Source organism: Saccopteryx bilineata, chromosome 12 (assembly GCF_036850765.1).
Source record: "Saccopteryx bilineata isolate mSacBil1 chromosome 12, mSacBil1_pri_phased_curated, whole genome shotgun sequence".
Lineage (NCBI taxonomy): Eukaryota > Metazoa > Chordata > Mammalia > Chiroptera > Emballonuridae > Saccopteryx > Saccopteryx bilineata.
Window position 1 is genome coordinate 50,929,304 of NC_089501.1, and position 24,272 is coordinate 50,953,575.

General features: G+C 50.1%; 1 protein-coding gene and 1 long non-coding RNA gene across 2 annotated transcripts; one reads left to right on the forward strand and one right to left on the reverse strand.

Moving 5' to 3' along the window:
* Window positions 1-25: 25 nt before the first annotated feature.
* Window positions 26-6,653, reverse strand: DYNLT1 (dynein light chain Tctex-type 1). The gene is made up of 5 exons (XM_066248436.1): window positions 6,602-6,653; window positions 4,030-4,071; window positions 1,246-1,369; window positions 746-823; window positions 26-462 (listed from the first exon to the last, which is right to left on the reverse strand). The coding sequence occupies exons 1-5, from the start codon at window positions 6,626-6,628 to the stop codon at window positions 392-394; spliced, it is 342 nt and encodes a 113-aa protein (XP_066104533.1). The 5' UTR covers window positions 6,629-6,653; the 3' UTR covers window positions 26-391.
* A 1,776-nt stretch (window positions 6,654-8,429) lies between these two features.
* On the forward strand, window positions 8,430-9,951 carry LOC136316381 (uncharacterized). The gene is made up of 3 exons (XR_010727697.1): window positions 8,430-8,494; window positions 9,212-9,361; window positions 9,730-9,951. It is a non-coding gene; the product is annotated as an uncharacterized lncRNA (long non-coding RNA).
* The last annotated feature ends 14,321 nt before the right edge of the window (window positions 9,952-24,272 follow it).

Below are 24,272 nucleotides of genomic sequence, written 5' to 3' on the forward strand. Positions count from 1 at the left end.
AATTCATCTGTGATACTATTTAGACTCTGAAGAAAAACACAAACTTTAAATTTATTCTAACTTTTAAAAGTACAAAGTGTGAAAACTTAGTGTGATTGAATCATTTGAAAGAGTAGAGAAAGTTTCACACTAGCAGATTTGAGCTTTTAGCACCTTTGAGCAGAAATCGAGTTAAGACAAGTGGCGGCCCAGGCTTCTACTGCCTGTGGTGAACGACTCCTCTGACGAGGTGTGCCGACTGCAGAACAGTGCGGTCGTTTGGTGTTTTCTCTCCATTCTGAGAGTGCTACAAAAACAAAGAACGGGGAAGGTGCTCACTGAATTCACGGCTGGTGGTTAGCAGATGGAGGAGAGAGGGTGCCAGAGGAGAAGAGCGCGGGCGACGACGAGGTCAGATGGACAGCCCGAAGGTGGTGACGATGCAGTACATGGTCTTGTTCTCCCACCGCACGGTGCAGCTCCCTGCGGGGCAGACGGGCAGCGGTCAGGAGGACGGCACCACCGGTCCCCAGTTCTCACCACAGGGCCAACACGCTCGAGTCTCCACCTCTGTGGAAATCCTCTCTCTACAAAATGCTTTAAAAGATGACTAACACACATGCACCCCCAGACATGCGACAGCCCAGCACACAGGTCATAAAACACTGCTCTGGACAAGCTAGATCTCAGGACAGTGCAAGAAGACACTGCTAACCTCTCAGGAAAATACCCAGACACCCTTGCGCCCAGTGAATGAGAACCATACCGTCAGTAGAGCTGTCCCAGAAGCAAGAACTCGCCGAGTGCAATCCTGCTCCGTTCTTCTGCATAATTACACATGTCACTTCAATGAAAACAGCTTTTATTAGCGAAATCTCCATGGCAACACAAATTCCCTTCTGCCACTTTTAGCATGTGCATGTTGATTTCATGGCTGAGGCTCATGATAAAAGTTCTAAGGGTAGATCGCCTCGTCCTACGACTTGGACAGCTCATGCATGTCCCTTTCCTTCCCTGCGCTCGTTCTACAGGCACCTGCGTGAGATCCCGCAGCTGTCCCAGCGGCCACACAGGCCAGTTTAAGGCAGTACGACCTAAAGTAAAATCATGTGCACATCACAAGGGACACCTGTACCAGGAACTTGGAGGACGGGCTAACACCCATCCCTCTAACACTAACACCATCCCTCTCTTCTGACACCAGACCCTCCTCTGGTCAGTTCCCAGAACCAGCACCCACATATACAAGAAGCCCAGTCCCATTACCAATGTATTTAAATGGTTTTCCCAGCTTGCTGAGTTGGCTCAGAGTTTGTTCCACTACGTCGTTGGTCCACTGGTTGACCTTGCTGTGCTGGTAGGCGCTGCCCCCAATGACACTTTCCACGGCCTGGAAGACAAAGCACAGAGGACGCTGTCAAGCAGGACACAGCCAGACACCTTCGGGTGAGTAGGGAGCCCATCGCCTTCAGAACAGCTGAGTCTGAATAAAGTGTAAGTTTATTTGTATTCACGAGTACTCCTTTGCATATATATTTTGTTAAATAACATCTTATTTAGGTTTTATACTTGTTTTTTAAGAATTCATAATTATATAGGGTCTGTTAACATTTTGACTTAATGTTAACTGTTGCTATTAGCACCTGGAGAATAGCAATAATTTTCCTACAACAGAAAATATTTTCCTTTGTCAATTCCTTTCTTAAAAGTATACTAGATACAGGAATCTGTATCAGTTGTTTGTATGACTGACAGTATACAAACTTATCCAAATTCTCATGTGTTTATAAGTACTTCCTTTAGTCAGCATTTTCTGGGAATTTCTTGACCACATAAGGACATTTTTCAGATAAATGAAAAACAGCCTTATGTATCTTAAAATTTAAGTTGATGATGAATTCTTTCTTTCTGAGGAAATTCCCTGTCTTCTCTGTGTGCTGTTGGGAAGGGTACATGCCGTAAGGGGTATTCAGGGTACGCAAGGTCCCTCGCCCCGACTCTGGCTCCAGTCTATGTCAGGATATTCCCATTTTATGATTTTCTGGGCCTTCTGTGCTGATGCCAGTGCTCCGGCTTCTAATCTGTGTTCTTCTCCACTCCTCTTTTAACTTCTGTGCTAGAAACCAGAACGTGGAGTTTTATGACAATAGTGGCCTAAAACAAGTATCCGGTGCCTTTTGAGTTCTGTCCGGGGCACGCAGAGCAAGCCAGTGCCAGGGTCTGAGTTGTGCACCTTTGGCGACGGGTCTGCTCCTCAGCATAAGCCCAGTGAGCCTGCTTTTGAGGAAGAATGCACCGGCAGTCACACCCCAATTCCAGCCTACAGAAACCCCTACTGCTCCCGGGACCACGAGCCATCACATGAAACCCAAGTCACCTGGCCCCTGCTGCCTCCACCCACAGCCCACTGCCCGTTCTACCTCAGCTCCTGCGTTCCCTGCCAGGTCGTTCCCCTCCCCAGCTCTGGGCACAACTTGGGGCCAAGGCCCAGGAGCCCTGGTTTAAAGGGGCCAGGTTATTACTAGATCTGGGCTCCGTCCAAGAACCTTTGCTCAAGCTACAGCTCTAACTCTGGGGACCCTCCACACACACTTTGGGAATCACTGTTTTTCAGGGAAGGAGAAAAACCTGCCTCCCATTTTGGACCCACCCAATAGTTCAAATAGCTCGAGTAGCCATTTCCTCAGCAGAGGAAAGCTGTCGAGGCTGGTGCTCACGGGAAAGTCACACCAGAGTGCTCCATGCTGCCAGCGACACTGGCAAGGTCGGCCTCAGCTACACTGCTGCCTGGGAACCCAGTCACAGCCACTGCAGAAAACTGGGGCCAAAGGCTACTTCCTCACCAACGCCCCTCCCACAGGTCTGCTGTGACTCGCCCACCTTCCTGCGCCCCACACTCCTTCCACGGGAAACACTATTAGACGAAGATGAATGTGTAAATATATATACGGTAGAACGCAGTCACTTTGTTTTTGATGTTCATGGAACTAGGCTGTGGCTCTTGACCACTCTGGCAGCAGCCAGTAATCTGCATTAGGATCAATTCCAAATCAAACGTGCCTCAAACGGGTCTGTTTCTCTCAGACCATCTGCTGGCTTTCTTTCAGCCAGTGGCTGCCCTGCCTGTTCCCCTCACTCCTGCAGGCCCCCTCCACCAGCCTCCGCTGGGCCATGTGGCCCCTCTTCGCTGAGTTCGTGCTGTCCCAACTCTGGAGTCCAGCTCTGGACCCACCACCTACCGTGCAGTGACCGCACGGGGAGTGCAAGGTCACTTGTCCGACGTGGCTATCTGACCAGCGCCTGCCCTTTCTGCCCCTACAAGGAAACTCTGTGACGGTCAGTCCTCTGCGTGCCCCCTTGGTTTGTCTTTTTATTTACTGGCTGATTTTTTAGAGAGGGGAAGGGAGAGCAGGAGTCAGAGACATCGAGCTGCTCCTCTATGTGCCCTGACCGGCATCGAACCGGCAACCTCTGCGCTTCAGGACAGGGCTCTACCCAACCAGCTATCCGGCTCGGGCGACGGATTTTCTTTGTTCAATGAAGACTAGCTGTCGATTTTTTGTCTCCCATTCTCATTACCAAGGGAAACAACCTGGTCAATGAGAAAGTGGGCAGTATAGGAATGTAAGAAAAATAAAACAAGCCTCAACTGAACCAACAGGAGGCCTTGAGGAACTGGCAGCTGGCTCAGTTTTTACATCCACTCTTTCTTCACTAATCACTGGAAACAGTGACTTGTATCCCACCAGTCTTTCATGCTCTAGTTATAGACTCAAGCCTTAGTAATATTCAACACTAATGCTTGTATATGAAAGTTCCTGTCTGATTTAAAATATATTTTCCCCAATAAACACCCCAACCATACATACATGTAATTTCTACAATATGGGAGTAAGTCTTATCTAGATATTCAATGAAGTAAAAACTGTTATTTGAAATGCCAAAACACAGGCTCCGCTGAAACAATTCCAAGACAGTGTTTAAAACACATTCTTTCACGCATACAAGCCATTAATCAAGTATTTAAAAAGTAGGCATTTCTCCTCTTACCTCTTTGACAATGCTGCTCACTTCATCAACAACAAAAGTCGTCTGAAAGGGAAAAAAATGAGCTAAGTTTGATTTAAAAGATTCATACCCACTGTAGCATTGATAAATGCAAATTTTGGTAAGAAGCATACTTTAGAAATGAAGACCTTAGAAAGGATCTAACGGAACTGTTCATTTTACTGAGGAAAACATGACAGAGACTCAGAAACACTAAGTGGCTCTGAGCGTCACAGAGCTGGGAGTAGCAGTCGGGAGACTACAATTCATGTATTCATAATATAAAAGGTTGTTTTACTTTTGCTGTGATCATGCCATGATCCAAATGACTGACTTGAAACTAGAATTTAATCTCTCCATCCATTTCAGCTAGGATCACTGACAAAAAACAAAGTTAATGAGTTATTGACTTGTATAAATTAACTGACTTTCCCTGATATAAACCGATAAGGAGGCTTGAAACTTACGGTGTTCGGGTTGTTTTTCTTTCTCAGCGCTGTCCTACTCTGGGGACTAGACGACCAGCTGCTAGCACAGCCGTGAGGTCGGAGTGGGCGAGGTGCGCTGCCAGTGGTAGTCTAGTGCCAGGAGTTTATAAGTGGCTTTATTTTCTTTCTTTTTACGTGTGGTACATATGAATGGGTACGGGTGTCACCTGAATCCTGGGAACAGTGCTCAGCTCTGAACATGCCTTGCGGAAGCCACCCTGAGCGCTCAGTCAGTGTGCATCCTGGGGACGAAGGCAGCAGGCCCTGCCCCCGACACAAAGTTTTCTTCCCTGCTGTCAGCTGACCTCCATGGCCTGTTCCAGCGAGGCCCCTTTCTTTCTGGGGAGATCAAACACGCATGGCTGGAAGCCCTCTCACCTGCTCCACTCAGAAGTCAGACTTGGGAGTCCAAGTACCTTAGAGATTAAATTACTTCTCAAAGTTTAGAGGATCCTCCAAGGGACTTCAAAGACCCTAAACCATACAGGAAGGTCCCTAGATTACTTCCTGTGTGGTTAAAATATGAAAAAGCTTGAGGGGCATTTCAGTGGCCTTTTCGTGGGAAGCAGAGCAGGTGTCCAGAATCCACGGGGCAGTTTCAACTTCTGCGGGCAAGAGAAACAGTGACTCGAGAGTAGTTATCGAGGCCTAGGTGTCCACATGGAGTTAGGGGAGACGCAGAAAAGGCTTGGGTCAGAGGATGTCAGGAGGACTGGCATGAATTAGTGAGAACTGAAGACGTGCCCACTGGAAGGAACAGTCATGGCTGCATCCCTGCAGAGCTGTAGCTTGTTGTCAACACAGGCCACTCTGTTCAGCCCCTTCTTTTCCCAGACCTGCAACTGAGCCCTGGAATAATGAAGTCACTGGGCCACCTCACTGGGGAGAGCCAGAATTAGAGTGCACAATATTCCAATGCCAGCAGTAAGGGCTTTCTCTGACTCTGCCATTTCCTTTTCTATAGTTGTACTCAATATTCCTATTATACGAGCCATTTCCCAATATTACGTCAGCTAACAATCTGCAGGGAAAAGCTGCTTCTGAAACCTGTCTTCTCATTATCGTTCGCTGGGTTGCGACCAGCATTCAAACTCTGCTGGTGATGCGGGCGCAGCGCTTCTGCTCGTTAAATCATATCAACACTGAAATCTGAGATCACTCCTTAAGCCTTCTCTATCTGTTGCCTTCAAAACAGTAACAATGTCAAACCTCACCAAATTTACCTAGTTTTTATTTTTGACAGGCTGCATAGTGCATAGGACTCAAATTTATTTGAATTTCAACAAAAACTTGAGCAAGAAGAAAATGGGCAACCATTCTTCCAAAGTAGGAGCAGCCATCAGCTGTGTTCCCTGAATGCTGCTTTTTAGCCTGAAAGAAGCCCACTTTAACAGCACTCAGCTACAATGAGTGTCTTCTGCTCGGCCAAGAACGGTAGGCTGTCCCCTGCTTCTTCACAGAGGCAAGGAGAGCCTCTGTCCCCACAAACCGGGGCTGTCTTTCCGCTGTCTCCCACTAAGTCCGCGACGGGGCCCGGGTGGGAGTGCGCATGGCACTGCAGCGCAAGGTGGGGACCGGCAGACAAAGGCAGGTCCTCCTATCCTGTGCTTCTGCATTTTGCAGACAGCCCGAGCATCTAATCCGCAAACGAAGGGACCTGAGAGATGGGACTGCACGGGCGTGTCACGCGTGCCTGTTACTCTGGAGTCCCACGTTAAATACGGTCCCAGCCAGGGACCTTGTCTCCCACCCCTGGACGAGCAGCAGGTCCTGCAGCACTGAGTACGAGGGGCTCGGGGCCCCGCTCCTGGGCCCGCGGGTGTGGAGGGACGGGGTGCGCCCCGCGCCGGCAGTGCCTTTGTCGGCCCGCCCCCCCGCACGTTGATTGACAACACCCGGGGCAGGCCGGGCCTGGGTCCCCGCAACCGCTCGGCAGGGGCCGGAGTCGCCAGCCTGCGCGGGGGACGACCGCTGCCGGCGTCCTGACGCCACCCAGGTACTCACACACACACCCACTTGGCTGCAGCCGCCCACCTGGGCCCGGCGACCCCAGCCTCCACCCTTCCAGTCGCCTACCCGGCGGTTACCTCTTCGGAACCCTGAAAGTCTTCCATCTTCCCTCTGACGCGTCGCCAACGCCTCTCGGAGAGGAGCGCAGTGCGCCGGCGCACTTAGACCCTGCCCCGCCTACCTGGCCTCGCCCCCTTTGGTCCCGCCCTCCCCGCTCGAGGGCCGGACCCTCCCCGCAGTGCCTCTGACGCGCGGGGAAACGAGATCGTAGTCTCCTCTCGTCCTCCCCGAGTGGTGGTTTCCGCGGGAGCCCGTCTGAGTAGCCTGCCCGCGGACTAGACCGCAGCAAGTAAAACAAATGCACGAAGCCAGTTCGGGAGGGGAGAGTCGTGCTGGCCTCTTCCGAGTCTAGCCTGTTCTGTAAGGTCTGGGTTAATCTGCATATCCAGACGGGCTTGGGCTCCTGGTAACAAATGGAAATGTGACTTCTGACCTTGATGGGCAGTGTGAGATACTGATTACAGCCCCTCGGGGCTCCAGGGTTAGGAACCTTTAGTTCTGATGGAAACTTTCCTTCCTTTGGAGAGGCAAGTTTTCCATATAATTTATTTTTATTTTAAGCACCATTTATAAAAACATTTTTGGATGAAAAATCTGGTAAAATGCTACGCACTTTCTGGCTGCCTTTATCCGTAATGACATACACTTGACGTGTCTATAGCAGTCCTTATGCAAATCAGCACTTGCTCAGGGCTCTGATTCTCCAAGAAGGGCTGGGATGTAGTCACCTGCTTGCATGGACTCCGAGGTTAAGATCTTGGACTTTGCAGACTGCTCTTCTGGTTTCACCACACCCCTGAAGTCAAGCTGTAACTTCTTAACTCTCAGAGGCCCAGCTGCTGAAACCCACATCCCATCCCCCCACCCGGGGAGAGCTGACCACAAGACCTGAGAGTAGGTGGGATTAAGCTGCAGAGTCCACATTCAGCCCATCAGCAACCTTTGTTGTTTGTACGGTATCGAACCTCATTTTCATGCAGGCGGAATCTGTTTTATTCACTGTCACTTCAATTGTGCCTGGCACGTAGTAGGTAGAGACACAATGAAATTGTATTGAATGGATGCACGCTCTCCCCACAGGTGTTAGTGCTGCCCATACCCAACAGCAGAGACCTGGGGAGAGGAGGAAGGTACAATTGCCTGCCTGCCTCCTTGTAGGAAACTGGGGTGGGGAGAAGAGGGCAGAGCTGGGAAGGACACAGGCTGCTGGACACCTGGCCTGAACAAGGAGACCTGCTGGTGGGACTGGGTGCTTTCCAACACCTGCTTTCTGCTTCTCGAATTCTGAACATGATTTACTTTTTGAGTTTTGTTCTCTTCCCATTATCTGGCTTCGTCTCACCTGTTCCAGTATTTGTCTTGTGCCTCGTGGTCTACATGTGATTCTAATTCTGATGTGTCTTTGTTTTGTCTTCCTGACACCCCAGCTGCCCCTGAGATCCCTGTTAGGTGTTCTCCTTTCCCTTGAGCTCACCTTCCCGGTTCCGGGCCCTCAGTGGCACCACGCTTCTGAAAAGGGTCCCTTTCATTCTCTTCCAGGTTTCTCCTCCGCTGTGGACACGGAGGAGCTGCATGTCTCAGAATGATGTGCAAAGTGAGAGTGAGCAGGCAGACGAGGTTTGGAACGTATCTTAAAAATTGCGCCACAGCCTCTTAGGAACTTCTTGGTCCCAATAAGCGTCCTGAATGACGGGGGGGGGTGGTTCTTCAGCAATGCAGAGCCCTAGCAATGTCATAACGGACAATCGCCGCATGTATAGAAATCAACAGAAAACATGTAAATGTGAATTCTAAAAGACTTACATGACTTTAGCTTTTATGTATTGGGTACCACTCTCCAATTATAACCATCCAAGAACATTCGTTAACTGCTCATGGAATACAGCATATTGTGTCTGTCCCAGAAGTGGGTAAGTCGGTCTGTTTATATTGTGAACTCTTTATTTGCTTTTTCTTCTTCTTTGTTCACTATTTGAAACAAACTTACATTAAGCACTGGCTTTGTGCCAGCCTGAAGTGGCGCTGAGGTTACAAAGTTGACTAAGATGTGTCTCCATGGATAGTTTTTAAAAACTACTTTTCTGTAAATAGGATTTGAATTCTCTGGGCTCAGTGATGTTGTAGCTCTTGGGAAAAGGCAGCAATATGGCATTGTATTGTGGATGTCCACTCTGGGGGGGCTGAGGAATTTCAAATCACTGGGACTAGCTGCCATTCCCAGCTCCCCGACTGCCCAGGAGTGAATGTCCAACAGACCCATAGCTAGCTGCTCGTAAACCTCTGGGACCCAGCCACAGTTTAGAGTAATGGTGAGTTTCTACGCAGTAAATCAGCGGAGTAATCTTGGGTTTGCCTTTCAATCTGGGAGTCAGCCGCAGATTGGCAGGTACTGCGTGCTTTCTTCCTTTGAGCCAAGTCTCTTAACTACGGACTCTGTAGACATAGGGATTGACGTTGCCAATGCCTTTATTTAGCAAGTGCGAGCCTAATAACCCTAGCCTGGTCACCTCGGGTGATAAGTCAACGGCCACCGTTGAGTCTCACAGTGCTGCCTGTGATGTGCGCCCCCCACCATCCAGGTGCAACCCTCTGGATGTTCGAGTGGTTCCTCCTTTTCCTGTGCCTAGGAGAGTGTTCCTGAGACACACTGTGGAGTCGTGCCAAGCCAGGAATACTGGTGGTAATACAGTGAAGCCGAAAATGCCGAAACCCTCCAGTCTGAGGGATTTGAGGCTGTAAGGAGGAGAAGACAAAGCTGTGGCCGACACACACCTGAGGTGAGACTCCAGGCTGAGGAATGACATGCTAGTGAGATGCTGTCAGCTGGGAAAGGCCGGCACAATGGGACCGAAATACCGTGGTACCGGCTGGGAATGGCTGATGCTCTGAGCCCCTCAGGACCCTCCTCCTCCCAGGCCTGGCTGCCCTGCGCATCCCTCGGACCGCAGCCCCGAGAGAACAGCTAAGGGATAGTGCATGTCATAGCAGGAGCCTCCGCTGGCCTGTCTTCTCACGACCAGTGCTTTAACCACCAGAAACTCAGAATGAGACATTCTGTTCGTGGAGACAGGGCCTTTAGAGAGGTGTTAAGTTAAAATAAGGCTGTTAGGGTGAGTCCTTGTGCAATCTGGCTGTGTCCTTATAGGAAAAGGGGACTCCGGCAGAGAGACACACAGAGTGAGAAGCACCTGAAGACACAGAGACGACTGTTAGCCGGCCAATCAGGTGGCCCAGGGAGCCAGCCCGCCCACACTTACCTCTGGTCTTCGGAATGCTGAGAAAACCCATTTCTGCCCTTCGGCTCTCTGGTCCACGGTATTGGTTACAGCGGCCTTAGCAAAGTAATAATTTTTGTGGGCAGTCGGTATGCCTAGAAAGTGGTCTGGGAGGCTGGCCACATTCGTGGTAACTGGTTGTCTCTCAGTGGTGCGAGTTTAGTGTTTAATGCCATCTGTGCAGGTTTTGTTCTGATTTTTTAAAACACTGAGCATGTAATCAGAAAAAGGTATTGTCTAATCAGAAAAAAAATCTGTTTTTATGTTGGTATAAAATTATATTAAAAATGTATGGAAGCCCTGGCCGGTTGGCTTAGCCGTAGAGCGTCGGCCTGGCGTGCAGAAGTCCCGGGTTTGATTCCTGGCCAGGGCACACAGGAGAAGCGCCCATTTGCTTCTCCACCCCTCCCCCTCTCCTTCCTCTCTGTCTCTCTCTTCCCCTCCTGTAGCCGAGGTTCCATTGGAGCAGAGATGGCCCAGGCGCTGCGGATGGCTCCTTGGCCTCTGCCCCAGGCGCTAGAGTGGCTCTGGTCGCAGCAGAGCGACGTCCCAGAGGGGCAGAGCATCGCCCCCTGGTGGGCAGAGCGTCGCCCCCTGGTGGGCGTGCCGGGTGGATCCCGGTCGGGCGCATGCGGGAGTCTGTCTGACTGTCTCTCCCGTTTCCAGCTTCAGAAAAATACAAAAAAAAAAAAATGTATGTGCAAAATGAAAAATAATTCATTAGCCATGAAATATCTGTCCTTTTGTGAATGGAACTGATGGACCTGAAGTGTAGGCTTTGACACAGGCCCTGGGGAAGGACTGCAGACAGAAAGGGTTCCCTTCGCAGCACGTGGGGGTTCTCGAAGGTGCTGAGGCGCTCACGACCCTCCTGGGTTGTCGCAGAGCCAGGCAGGCTCCTTTTCCTGTGGGACGTGGTCCCTGACACTGAATTTCTTTCTTTTGTAGAGACATCTATTCAGACAAGCTTTCCCATGACTGTAAAAGTTGATGGTGTAGGTAAAGATGGAACCATCATGTTCATTCACAACAAAGTTCACAATCGGACCAGGACCCTCACATGTGCAGGGGTGAGTGTGCTCACGTGGTCCGTGATTACCTACCGTGCTGCTTGATCACAGACTTGGTTTCTTTTTTTTTTTTTTAATTTTATTTATTCATTTTAGAGAGAGGAGACAGAGATAGATAGAGAAAGGAGGGAGGAGCAGAAATCATCAACTCCCATATGTGCCTTGACTAATGAAGCCTGGGGTTTCAAACCAGCGACCTCAGCATTTCAGATCGATGCTTTTATCCACTGCGCCACCATAGGTCAGGCCAGACTTGCTTTCTTAAATAAAAGAATTCATGCCACTGTTGGTATGGAAAACTCATCTAACCACTGACACCCTTAGTAACGTACACACGTGATAGACACACATGCACAAGCACACACATAAACATGTACACAGACACATGCACACCTACTACATGCACAGACAACAGACACACGAACACTCCCCCGAGTACATGGATATCTGCTTTCACTGTTTGTGTAACTTATCCCCTGCGGTGTCCGTGGATGACTGTCGACAGGCCACTGTCGCATACGAAGGCCTGCCACCGTCCCGTGGTCAGTTTGATCGCGGGCTCTGCGTTTTCCGCCGTGGGATGAACGCCCTGGCCCGTCTGGGCTGAGACGCAGGCCTGTGGGAAGAGTGGCCTGCTGTTGAGCGTGTACTTCACGGGCAGCGTGTGGCAGTGGGCCGGGAGACCCGCTGCCCAGAGCAGGAAGGGAGCCCTCACCCTCGATTTCGTCAGCACCTGCTGTCGTCAGAACTGGGAGAAGCAGGCCAGGTCCCTGCGGTAGCCGTCAGGACTGCGTGGTGGCAGGGGCCGTGGGGAGCACCGGGCAGAGCTTGCGTTTCAGCCCAGGGTCAGGACGGTGCTTCCCCTGCTGGGCCTCGTGCCAGGTGCTCCCGGATGGCACTGCCTTCATCCCTCCCAGCGGACTGCAGGGCAGGGCTGTTATTAGAGCCCGTTTCCTATAGGAAGGACCCAAGACTCAGGGAGTCAGAACACTGGCCTCGAGTGACCCAGATGGTGAGGGCGGGGCCAGGGCTTCAGGCCATGCTCCTTCCTTCTGCAGATGGCGGCCGCAGCACGCACGCACGCACGCACCTCGTTGACAGCAAGGAGACGCAGCCTGCTCGTCCTGGCCAGCAGGGTGCGGGTAGGGAGGACTGCTGCTCAGTGGTGAGCCGGGCTGTGGTCTCTCTCTGCTGACGGCTCTAGGACACCCTGAGGTGGGACAGAACCACTGCCTGAAGGGGCTGGGTCATTGAGGAGGAGCAGTGCTACCCTCTCCTGGCCGAATCATGGCCGTGTCCCTTCCCAGACCTGAGCAGCGGCTCTGCCGCGCTGGGCCGGCAGGTGCACAGGTGGGTGCTGCCTGGGGAAGCACTGCTCACGCCTGCCTCCACTTACCACTGTGACGGGACGGTGCTGAACTGCAGCTCAGCGAAGCAGGACTGCACCTCTGCCTGTCTGTGGACAGGGCTCAGGTCGCATGTCGCCTGAGAGCGGGCAGTGTCGGCGCCTGCAGGAGGCATCCCCCGATCCCCACCGTGCCTGCGCACAGTAGGTGTGCATCAGGGCTGCTGAATCAGCAGGAGGGACTGCGGGTGTGGAGTCTGAAAGGACCACTGCCCAAGCAGCCGCCTGGAGTCTGGCCTCAGTACCTGGGCTTGCTGCTTCTTGGACTGAGCGGGTGATGAACAGGCGGTCAGTGACTTTGTCCTGAATCTGGTATGACTGATCTTGCTGGTTTATCTGAAACCAAAGGGTTGCCCAGGACTTCCTGTTTTAAATGGGAAAGTCTCGGGCCCCCTGGGGTGACTCGGCCGCCATGCCCCCCGAAGCCTGGGCTTTGACCAGAACCAGGCTTCCCAGAGGCCACTTGTCTCCCCTGCTGCTGCTTGGAAGCACCTGCCATGCTGTGCACCTGACGGTGGTCCTCCGTGCCTCCCCGTGGTCCCCTCCCTGTTGGTGGCCTGCAACAGTTGACACTGTGTCAGCGTTGGGGACTTCTCTTTCCGTGGTTTCCCTCTGCTCAGGTCTCCCCTAACCCTGCCAGGAACATTGCCCTGACTTAAAAAAAGATGGAATTTTTATGTCACAGAGACATTGGCCACATTTTTTCATATTACCTTTTTTGATGTAAAGAAAAACATGGTCGACCTAAGGTAACAAGGTGGTCTGCACCCTGCAGGTGAGAAGGTTGCAGTGCTCTCACGACGAGTTTCAGAGGGGCTTGTAATCAGCGCACTCACCACGGCTTGAACTCGGGGCTCCAGATCCTCAGGTGGTTTCACTGGAGGGCCGTAAACATGGAGAGACATACAGCCTGAGATAGGACTCTTGTTAGCTGAAACATCCCCTCTAAATCCAGACGGTTCTTCACCGTCAGAATCGCTGTCTACGCAGCACAAATATATATGTGCACTAATGCAAACCTTCATCCTGCGGAGTCCTCACTGCCCTCCCCACCATCCTGGGCCCGAGTGTTGCAGACGAAAGGTGGGTTTGGTTTCTGTGAGACCAGGGCCCCACACTCACGCCCTGAGAACAGGGGGCCAGTACACAAAGGGACGTGGACTGGGTGGGCGAGAACTTACAGCTCAGACACAATATGAACAGCACCTGGCTGGGCATCCACTGTGGGCGAGCAGGCCCAGGGCATCGAGAGCTCCTGTGCCTCCCGGGCCCGCCGTGTGGGCTTCATGAGTCCCACGTCACCCGGTCCCCTGAGGGTTTTGAGACGTGTGACTGGTACCATCATGTTGTCTTCACAGCACACACACGTGCCTTTCTCTGCCTTTCCTATCTCTCAGGTCAGCTCCCTCTCAGGTCTCTCAGGTGGGCTCCCCCCCAGGTCTCTTTGGTCAGCTCCCCCCAGGTCTCTTTGGTCAGCTCCCCCCAGGTCTCTTTGGTCAGCTCCCCCCAGGTCTCTCAGGTGGGCTCCCCCTTAAGTCTCTCAGGTCAGCCCCCCCCTGATGGTCTCTTAGGTCAGCTCCCCGGCCAATGGTCTCTTGGGGTCAGCACCACCCACCCCCACGGATTTTCCCACTGATCGATGGTCTTTAGGTCAGCACCCCCCTGCTGATTGTCATCCTATCTCTGTAGGGTTTCTTATGGATCACCCAGATCTGTTTTCCTCCCTTGGGCTTGGACATCCCTGGCTTGGGAAGCCTTTGATTAACATGAAGGGTGATCCTGCCTGTTTAGAGCCACCCCTCTAGCAAATGCCACCAGAAAGCCACAGAGTACCTGTTTGTTTGGGGCATACATGGCGCCTCGTGTCAGATACTGAGAGAAGTTCTGGGGCAGCTTGCTGGCCAGGCCAGGGCCAGCGAGACTGGGCAGAGGACTGTGGGCAGAATCCCTCATCACCTGGCCACGAGTACACATCTGGGTCCCCCTGCCACTCTGAAAGGAGGAGACCCAGTTCTTAATTCTAAAGGACAAAGAAAGGGGCTCTGGGGGAACTGGGCACCCTCACCAGCATAGTCACACTAGCGCTTCTCACAGCCTCTGCCTTGGATGGGTCCTGACCTCCTGACAAAGACTGCAGGGGGCTCCCTGTCAGGGTGACAGGCCAATAGGAGAGAGAGAGAAAAACCCAGTCTGCTCCCTTTGTCGTTACAGCGATTGCACAAGTGGGCCAGGGGTGGGGGAGTGGGGGGAGGGTCTGCTCGGTGGTGTCTCAGCTTACATCCCCCTGCGCACGTGTGTTTGTGGAAATGTCGGGTTTGTCTTAACTGTTCACTTTTTCATGCAGGTGCGCATTATTTTGAATCATCCAAAGTAGAGGCTAAAGACTATAAATCATTTTTGTTTGTTTCCAAAAATACCCATTTGGGTCTTTCTTTCTAAGAATTATTCTTGGCTGGCATCTGAAGTTTTCTGGGCTTCTGACAAGCTTCCTAGAGATGATCTGTTCACATCATGTGTTGCTGAAATGTGTCACTTCGTGGGTCACTTGGTGGGAGAGTGAGTCTTGCTCGCTTTAAAGACACAGTTCTTCCTTGTGCATTTGCAGAAGTGTGCAGAAATGATCGTGGCTCACCTTGGCTACTTGAATTACACTCAGTATGCAGTGATTGTAGGATTTGAACACCTAAAGCTGCCCATCAAGGAGGTGATCTTCACAGTGAGTATGGCAGCTGACCTTGTTTTCATGGCTTATTTGTTTAGCTCCCGTTCTGCTGAGTGAGTGAAATAACAGCATCGAAGTCAGGTTACTTTGGATAGTGGGAAACGTGGACAGTTTAAAAAAGTTATAGGAAAACTACAGTTTCTTTTTTTAAATAATATTTTTGTTTTTCAGTTACATCTGATGTACAATATTATAGTAGTTTTAGGCGTACAACCCAGTGAGTAGACATTTATATTACTTATACAGTGCTTACCCTGGTAACTCTGATACACATCTGGCACTGTACATAGTTATTACTGTTATTGACCATATTCCCTGCGCTGTACTTTACTTCCTTGTGACTACTTAGTCATTACCAATTCGTGATTCTTAATCCCCTCACCCATTCACCCCTCGCCGCACCCCACTCCCCTCTGGCAGCCATTAAATTCTCTTTATCTGAAAGTGCTTCTGTTCTGCTTGTTTGCTTATTTTGGTTTTTAGATTCCACACCTGAGTGAAATCATCTGGCATTTGTCTGTGATTTATTTCACTCAGCACAGTGCCCTCTAGGTCCATCTGTGTTGTTGCAGATGACAAAATTTCATTTTTTTTATAGCTGAGTCCTATTTCACTGTATCTGCACCACGTCTTCTTTATTCACTCATCTGTTGAGCGACACGTAGGATGCTTCCCTATGTTGGCCATTGGAAACAGTGCTGCTATGCCCATACGGATGTCTAGTCTTCTCTACGTAGTGTTTTGGGTTTCTCCAGGTACACACCCAGAAACAGAATTGTTGGGTCCTTTCTGTCTCATTATATAGCCTTTGTTCTAAAGACTATTTTATTTGACATAAGTATTACTACCCAAGCTTTTTTGTTTTTCTTTTCATTTTTTCTTTTTACCTTTTCATGAAATATCTTTTCCCATCCCTTTTCTTCCAGTCTGTGTGTCTTTAAGTCTGAAGTGAGTTTCTTGTAGGCAGCATATGTAAGGGTCTTTTTTTGTTACCCATTTAACCATCATATATCTTTTGATTGAAGCATTTTGTCCATTTATATTTAAAGTAATTATTGATAGATACATAGTTATTGCCAACTATTATTCATAATTTTTATCTTTTTTTTCTTCTAGTTCTTTTTTTTTTTTTTTTTTGCTATAGAGACAGAGAAAGGGACAAATAGGGACAGACATACAGGAAGGGAGATGAGAAGCATCAAGCCTTCATTGCGTCACCTTGGTTGTTCCTTGATTGCTTTCTCATATGTGCCTTGACCAGGGGGCTACAGCAGAGTGAGTGACCCCTTGCTCAAAGCCAGCGATCTTTGGGTTCAAGCCAGCAACCATGGGGTCATGTCTATGATCCCAAACTCACGCTGGAGACCCCGCGCTCAAGCCGGATGAACCCATGCTCAGGTTTGATGAGTCTACGCTCGAGCCAGTAACCTCAGGGTTTCAAACCTGGGTCCTCTGCATCCCAGTCCAACGCTCCATCCACTGCGCCACCACCTGGTCAGGCTCTTTCTAGTTCTTAAGACTTTTTACATTTCTTGTAATACTGGTTTGGTAGTAATGAACTCCTTTAGCTTTTTCTTGTCTATGAAGCCCCTTACCTGTCCTTCAATTCTAAATGATAGCTTTGCTGGGTCGAATTATCTTATATACTCCTTGCTTTTCACCAACTTGAAGATTTCATGCCAGTCCCTTCTGGCCTGCAAAGTCTCTGTCACGAAGTCAGCTCACAGTCTTATGGGAGCTGCCTTGTAGGTAACTGTGTTTCTCTTGCTGCTTTGAAGATTCTCTCTTCTCCTTCAACCTTTGGCATTTTAATTATGATGTCTCTTGGTGGGACCTCTTGGGTTTGCCTTGTCTGGGACTCTGTGCTTCCTGGGCTTGTGTCTCTTTCCTTCACCAGGTTAGGGAAGTTTTCTGTCATTTATTCAATTAGGTTCTCAGTTTCTTGCTCTCTCTTCTTCCTTCCAGTAACCCTCCCCCCCCCCCCCCATGTGAATGTTGGTATGCCTAAAGTTGTCCCAGAGGCTTCTTATACTGTCACTTTTTTGGATTAATTTTGCTGTTCTGATTGGGTGTTTTCTGCTTCCTTATGTTCTAAGTTGCTGATTTGATCCTCTGCTTTATCTGCTTTACTGTTGATTCTCTGTAATGTAGCCCTTAGTTCAGTTTCTGTACTCATTTGTGACTGGGCTTTTTAAAATTAATGTGTTCTGTTTCCGTTTTTGTTTCATATATCTTTGTTGATGTTTTGAGATTGAGCATCTTTATTTTATCTTTTTTTTGGGGGGGGACAGAGACAGAGAGACAGATAGGGAGAGAGATGATAAGCATCAATTCTTTGTTGCGGCACCTTAGTTATTCATTGATTGCTTTCTCATACACGCCCTGACTGGGGGGCTACAACAGACTGAGTGACCCCTTGCTCAAGACAGCAACCTTGGTCTCAAGCTGGTGAGCCTTGCTCAAACCAGATGAGCCTGCGCTCAAGCCAGCAACCTTGAGGTTTCGAACCTGGGTCCTACGCATCCCAGTCCAATGCTCTATCCATTGCGCCACCACCTGGCAGGCTGAGCATCTTTTTAACCTGTGAAAACCATTGTATTTTAAGGATTTGGAACCAAGAGTAGCTTAAAGAAACAACATGAAATTGGAAAATCTTTGTAGTGTTCTGAGATTTAGAACGAGAGAGTAGAGCGGTGTGCTTTCAGGTGAAGGGTGGTTAAGAGGTCACCAGGTGAACCTTCCTAGGAAGGCAGGGCTCCCTTCTCCAGCCCCATGAGTGGGCCCTGCCGGAACCCCTGGGAGCCACGGCATTGCTCTGATGTGGCAGTTCTATTAGACCTTCTTCTCGTGTCCCCTGAAGGCAACCTCCTTATTTCTTCCACTCACTGGGACTCAGTATAACCAGCACAGTGACTGGGAATACAGATTTCAGATTGGACAGGTGAACTGGGGTCACACCCTGGCACCGCCCTTTATAGTTGGACATTGGTAAGCCACCACTTTCTTATCTGTAAAATGGCTACCTCGTAAAGCTGTGACTGCTCTGATGGGTTCCTTCTTTAAAATAATGCTCCATTATTGAACTCACAGAACCTGAGATCGTTCCCTTTAAAGTGGACTCTTCAGTGGTTTCCGGTGCACTCACTGAGCCGCGCGCCTGCCCCGCTGCCTGATGCTGAGCGGAGTGTCTTCCCACCCCGCTGCGTGTCTGTCAGTGGTTGTTCCCACTCCTCCCCCGGCCCCCGCAGTCCCTGCTCCTCTGTCTGTCCCTGTGGGCTTGCTTGCTGGGACATCTCCGGTGAATGTCGTCAGTGTGTGGTCTTCTGTGAACGACTCTTTTCACTCAGTGTAACATTGTCAGAGTTCACCTGTGCTGTTGTGGGTGTCCGTACCGCATTGCTCTGTTGGCCGAAAAACATTTCACGCCGGGTGTGTCTCGTATGTTTTGTGTGTCCCACCATCAGTTAGTGGCATCTGGGCTGTTTCCTGTTTTGGCTGTTAGGAATAATTGCTGTAAATATTGTAATAAACTGCCCAGAAGGATGTCTCCGGGTGGTGGGCTTAATGTTTATTTTTTTCTCTTTCTTTTTTATAACGAGCTCTTATTATCTATACAATCAGAGGAGAGAATTATTTTTTTTAAAAAGGCTCCTAAGGCAAAACTTGAAGGGGAAGTCCAGGATACACTCTGGCCATTCACTCTAAAAAGCTCAGTTACTGGAAAGCTACCTCAGAATCGTGGATAACATTGTGTCTGCAGCTTGTACAGCCCCGTTCAGCAGTTAGAGAACCTCAGCAATGCCTGTCTGTCTCGATGAAGTTCCCCTTGAAGACAGCACGCGTCCCGGTGAGAAGCGTGACCTGACCCTCCAAACGGAGCTCCTCTTGCTCGTTTGTCGGGACCCCGTTAGTGAAGGAATGGAGCCGTGGGCCCGTCACACGGCCCGTGCGGTGTCAGCTGCTGACATTTCAGAAGTGAGTTTTATGCTGAATTGGAGTAACTACTATCATTCTGGCATAGGTTTCAGCTGTAGTTATTTACCCTCTTTATTTATATTCCTACCATTCAAAAAACTAAAAATTGTTTCTGTTGAATCTGGTTTTTGTATTATAAGCTGCCTTTATTCCTTTTGGAAGTAAACAATGTATAAGCAATAAAATGCATCTTAAAAGCATGTTGTGACACTAGTAAACATATGCCAGAATGGCTGAGTGACAATGACGAGACAAGGCCTGAGCTGGCAGGGGTGCAGGTGTCAAATCTCCTGCCTTGCTGGGGCGAGTGAGACTAGCCACCTGGGAGCCCGGGCACGGACCCGCCGCCTGGGAGCACGGGCGCGGACCGGCCGCCTGGGAGCACGGGCGCGGACCGGCCGCCTGGGAGCCCGGGCGCGGACCGGCCGCCTGGGAGCACGGGCGCGGACCGGCCGCCTGGGAGCACGGGCGCGGACCGGCCGCCTGGGAGCTCGGGCGCGGACCGGCCGCCTGGGAGCACGGGCGCGGACCGGCCGCCTGGGAGCTCGGGCGCGGACCGGCCGCCGGGGAGCACGGGCGCGGACCGGCCGCCTGGGAGCTCGGGCGCGGACCGGCCGCCTGGGAGCACGGGCGCGGACTGGCCATAAGACATGCATTACCCATCCGTCTCGGTGGCACAGTCCTCAGTCGCTGCTGACCGTCATTGCTCAGCACACTAGGAGCACACAGACTGGTTTGTCCCCGAAACGGAGTACTACGCAGCAGCCAAACGATGCATGCAATGACATGCAGCATTGCGGGTGACTTTCGTAAGCATCCTGTCAAATGAAACAACCCAAACAGCAATACTAGTACAGAGTGGACGATTCCATTCATATAGATGACAGAGGCAGGCAAAACGAATCTGTGTGGTTAAATCAGAATTGTGTTTCTCTTGGGAAGTGAGTGACTCAAAGGGGCTATGTTTTCTGATCAAAAATGTTGACACTGGTAGGCCCTGGCCGGTTGGCTCAGTGGTAGAGCGTCGGCCTGGCGTGCAGAAGTCCCGGGTTCAATTCCCGGTCAGGGCACACAGGAGAATCACCCATCTGCTTCTCCACCCCTCCCTCTCTCCTTCCTCTCTGTCTCTCTCTTTCCCTCCCGCAGCCAAGGCTCCATTGGAGCAAAGATGGCCCGGGTGCTGCGGATGGCTTCTTGGCCTCTGCCCCAGGCGCTAGAGTGGCTCTGGTCGCAACAGAGCGACGCCCCGGAGGGGCAGAGCATCGCCCCCTGGTGGGCAGAGCGTCGCCCCTGGTGGGCGTGCCCTATGGATCCCGGTCGGGCACATGCAGGAGTCTGTCCGACTGTCTCTCCCCGTTTCTTGCTTCAGAAAAATACAAAAAAAAGAAAAGAAAAAAAAGAAATGTTGACACTGGTGTGTTCAGTTTGTGACAGTTCACTGAGCTGTACATATAGGAGATATGTACCGTTTTTGGTAAGTGTATTATCTTTCAGTGATAACTAAATACATACCTCACTGTAAGAACCAGAGCTCATCAGGAGAGTGTCTGTTCCTTTTCTTGGCGTTATTTTGGAAACTTTTGGCAACTGGAGTTTTGAGTTCTGAGTTCTCAGAGTCTAGAGTCTGTTCCCACCGTGCGTCGTGGTGTCCTGGGCTCTTCCGTAAGACACCAGGGCCAAGGGTCACCTTCCTCTGGGCTCAGCAGTTGTTTCACTTGCCAGTTCTTCCTCCTTGAGAAAGGTCAAGTTCCGAGGGAAAATGACCCTAGTTGTCTCTGTACCCTGTGGGGGGATCCTCACCGGGCAAGCCCACCGCGGCCGGCCCATGCTGTGTTTTCAGCACAGCGCGTCTGCCCTGCAGCTCAGTCTGGATGGCTGACACCCCCTTCCTGTCTCAGCCTGCGTGTAGGCATCGAGGTTTGTCTGGCCTTGTTGTCGCCACCTCGCCTGAACTTGAGAAGCTTGATTTCTCTCCTTTTGTCTTGAACCGCAGTTCTGTGATCATTTGGTTCATTCTGCCTGTTTTATCGGCTCTTAGTCTTCTGAATGCGTCCTGCCCACCTCCATTGCCACTTGCAAGTCAAGACTACCCTCCAGGTCTTGCAGGTACTTAGGAGATACTGTTTGTCTTTTGTGTTTTTTTAAAAGTTTGTTTCATCTGGCCTGTGGTGGCGCAGTGGGTAAACCTTCAGCCTGGAATTCCAAGGTTGCCGGTTTGAAACCCTGGGCTTGCCTGGTCAAGGCATGTGCCACAAACAAGCAATGAACAACTAACATGAAGCAAGTATGAGTTAATACTTCTCATTCCGTGCTCCCTTCTCTCTCTCTTGTCTCTGTAAAATCAATAAATAAAGTATTTAAAAAATACAACTGATTTAAAAAAAAAAGTTTGTTTCATTGGCCACACTCTGCATATGCAATGGAATGTAGACTTTAGGCCATGCAGGTTGCTTCTACTCTTTTTTCTGTCATTTTGTCCTAAATCTTGTGAGAATCTGCTTTGCACACATCACATCAGTTCCTGTGTCCTCACAGCTACGCTGGCCTCTTACCCCTCTGGTTAAATGCTCTTCAGGTGGCTTCTTGAGTGACCCTAGCAGCTGTTCACAGCTTGTTTCCTCCGCTCTCTTCCTGAGCCACGACCTTCCACTGGGGGGGTGAGACGGAAACACCCGTGTTCCCTAGTCCTTCAGTTTCCTGTCCAGAGGACACTCTGGGCTCCCTGTGATTGGGAAGACCGGCTTGATGAGCACCGACTGACTGCTGGGACCACACTCGACAATGTTCTCATGGGACAGATTACAAACGCACGTGCTGGGCTTTCCCCCAAATGGTTCTGTGTCGTATCATTCACTTCGGTGTTCAGGACTTGCATCTGAGCATGGGAACGGCTCCCGGGGCGTTGCTGACCGCTGCACAGGCGGCCGGGAGCAGCACGGGTCTCCCGGGTGTGTGCGTCCGCCCAACCCTTCTTGCCCGGGCTCCTGAGCCTTCCCTGTCGGAGGACTCTGAGCGTGTCATAACATCTCTGTTCTCTGCCAAAACAGTAGCTCCTGGAGGCATTTTTACCGATTACTTTTTTTTGAGTTTAATCGTGACATGTCCGCACAAGATTCAACGTCATATGTGCCCGTGTATAGTCAGAGTAGGTGCTCAGCAAGTGTTGAACAGAGGAACTGGACCAGAACCTGGAGATTTTAATGAGGGTGAAGTGACCCAGGTCATAAAATCAAGGCTCATTCCAAATGTCAGTTCACAGTATGACACGGTGAGCCCAGTCTCTGAAAGGACAAAGACAGCTTTGTGGACGCAAAGGATCTTGACACAAAAGCCAAGAAGGGATCAGTAAGCTCGTAAGATGTTCAAGTAAAGTCTAAAGCCTGCGTGTTTGCTGGGGTTTTACTCTATTTCCTTTTACTTATTTTACTTTTTAATTTCAAATATACATTTTGGTGCTTAAAAATAACTGCAAAAACCACGCCCCCTGGTTCCATAGAATTAGGTCCCTACAGTGGCCTCTGTCCTGACTGTGTGGCTGGCGCAGGCGTGGCCAGCTGTTTGGTAGACTCTCTGTGGAACTTTCTCCTGCCGGCCCTGAAGGTCCCAGACCCGGGCAACCAGAAGGCTGCTGTCTGTAGTGGAGGGCCAGGGCCTGTTCTCTGAGCTCACTCAAGGGAAGAGCCTGTTCAGACGGAGCTGTGCGCATAGTCTGGCCTCGGAGGAACACAGGGGTGGTTCATCTCCACGGCTGACGAGGCGGCGTCCCAGAGGGCAGTGGTGTGAGGAGGTGGGTCCCTGGGTCGGAAGGGACAGGGACGGAACAGCAGGAGGACGGGAAGCCCGGGCTGGGTGCCAGACAGGCGCAGGGGGCCCGCTATGCGTCAGACACTGGTGCGTGCTCTGGGCCCACACTGCCTTCCCCGTCCCAACTCCGCATCTGTCTCCCCTCCCTTCAACTGACTCCTTGTAGAACTAAAACGCGGATTTCAGGTTGAGCTTCCTTTATTGAATGAAGCGTTGTTTTCTCGTGCTAATTTTTAAATTGAGTTGATTTGTACTGCTCTGAGAGAATCTTAAGACAATCTCTCCCACTCCGTCAGGGGAACGCATGGTTGTTTTCTTTCTTACGAGTTATAGTCCTTTAATCCATTGCAGGTAAAAATACATACCTTCTTCACTGTTACTTTAAATACATTTTGTGAGTCTTTTCCTGATGGCAACATTTCTTTTTGCTCTTCTTGATTATGCCTTAGAATGTATTTTTTCAATTGTTATGCATTATACTTTTTCTAATTATGTTCACACCAACCCTCATCAATGCTCACAGTGACTCCCATGATCATTTTGTAAATGACACCATTGCACAGTTAAACACTTAGCAACAACTATAGTTGTTTATGTTTTCTATTTATAATAGCAGCTATTGTTTCTTGAACTTTTCCTCTTTGCCAGGCACTCTGCTAAACTTTTATATGCATCACCTTATTTAAGTGCTGTAATAATTGACAGAGTAAGTAATAGTATCCCCGTTCTGTGGAGGAGAAAACTGATGTTCAGGGAGAGTAAGTCAGTTGCCCAACTAGGAAACAGGAGAGCTGGAATTTGACCCTGAGTCTCCGACTTCACAATCATGTGCCCTGAGTCTTCGTCCTTCACTTCCCTGTGAACATCAACTGGCAACTGTTGGTTTTTGTTTGGTAGCTTTATTGAGGTATAATTGACATACAGTGAAGTCCACTTAATTAAGATACAAAATTTGATCCATTTTGATACCTGTATGTGCCTGGGAAACCATCACCATAACAAGATAGTAAGCATCTCCATCCCCTAAAAGTGTCTCATCCCTCGGCCACCACTGATCTGTTTTTAGTAGAGATTCTTTTTTTTTTTTTTTTAGAATTTTACATAAATGGAGTCATAATATGTTTGAATTCTTTCTCTCAACATAATCATTTTGAGATCGATTGGTGATGTTGGACATATGAATAGTTTACTCCTTTTGTCTTTGAGTGATATTCCACCGTGTGGATACAGCAGTAATGCTTTATGCCCTCAGCCGTTTCCAGTTCAGGGATGCTGAAAACAAGGCTTCTGTGAGCATCTGTCCACAAATCTTTGGACACGTGCTTCCATTTCTCTTGGGTGAATACATGAATACAAGGAATGGAATGGCTGGGTCACCTGGTAGGAGTGTGTTTAGCTGTCAAAGAAACGGACAGACTGTTCCAAAGTGGCTGCCTT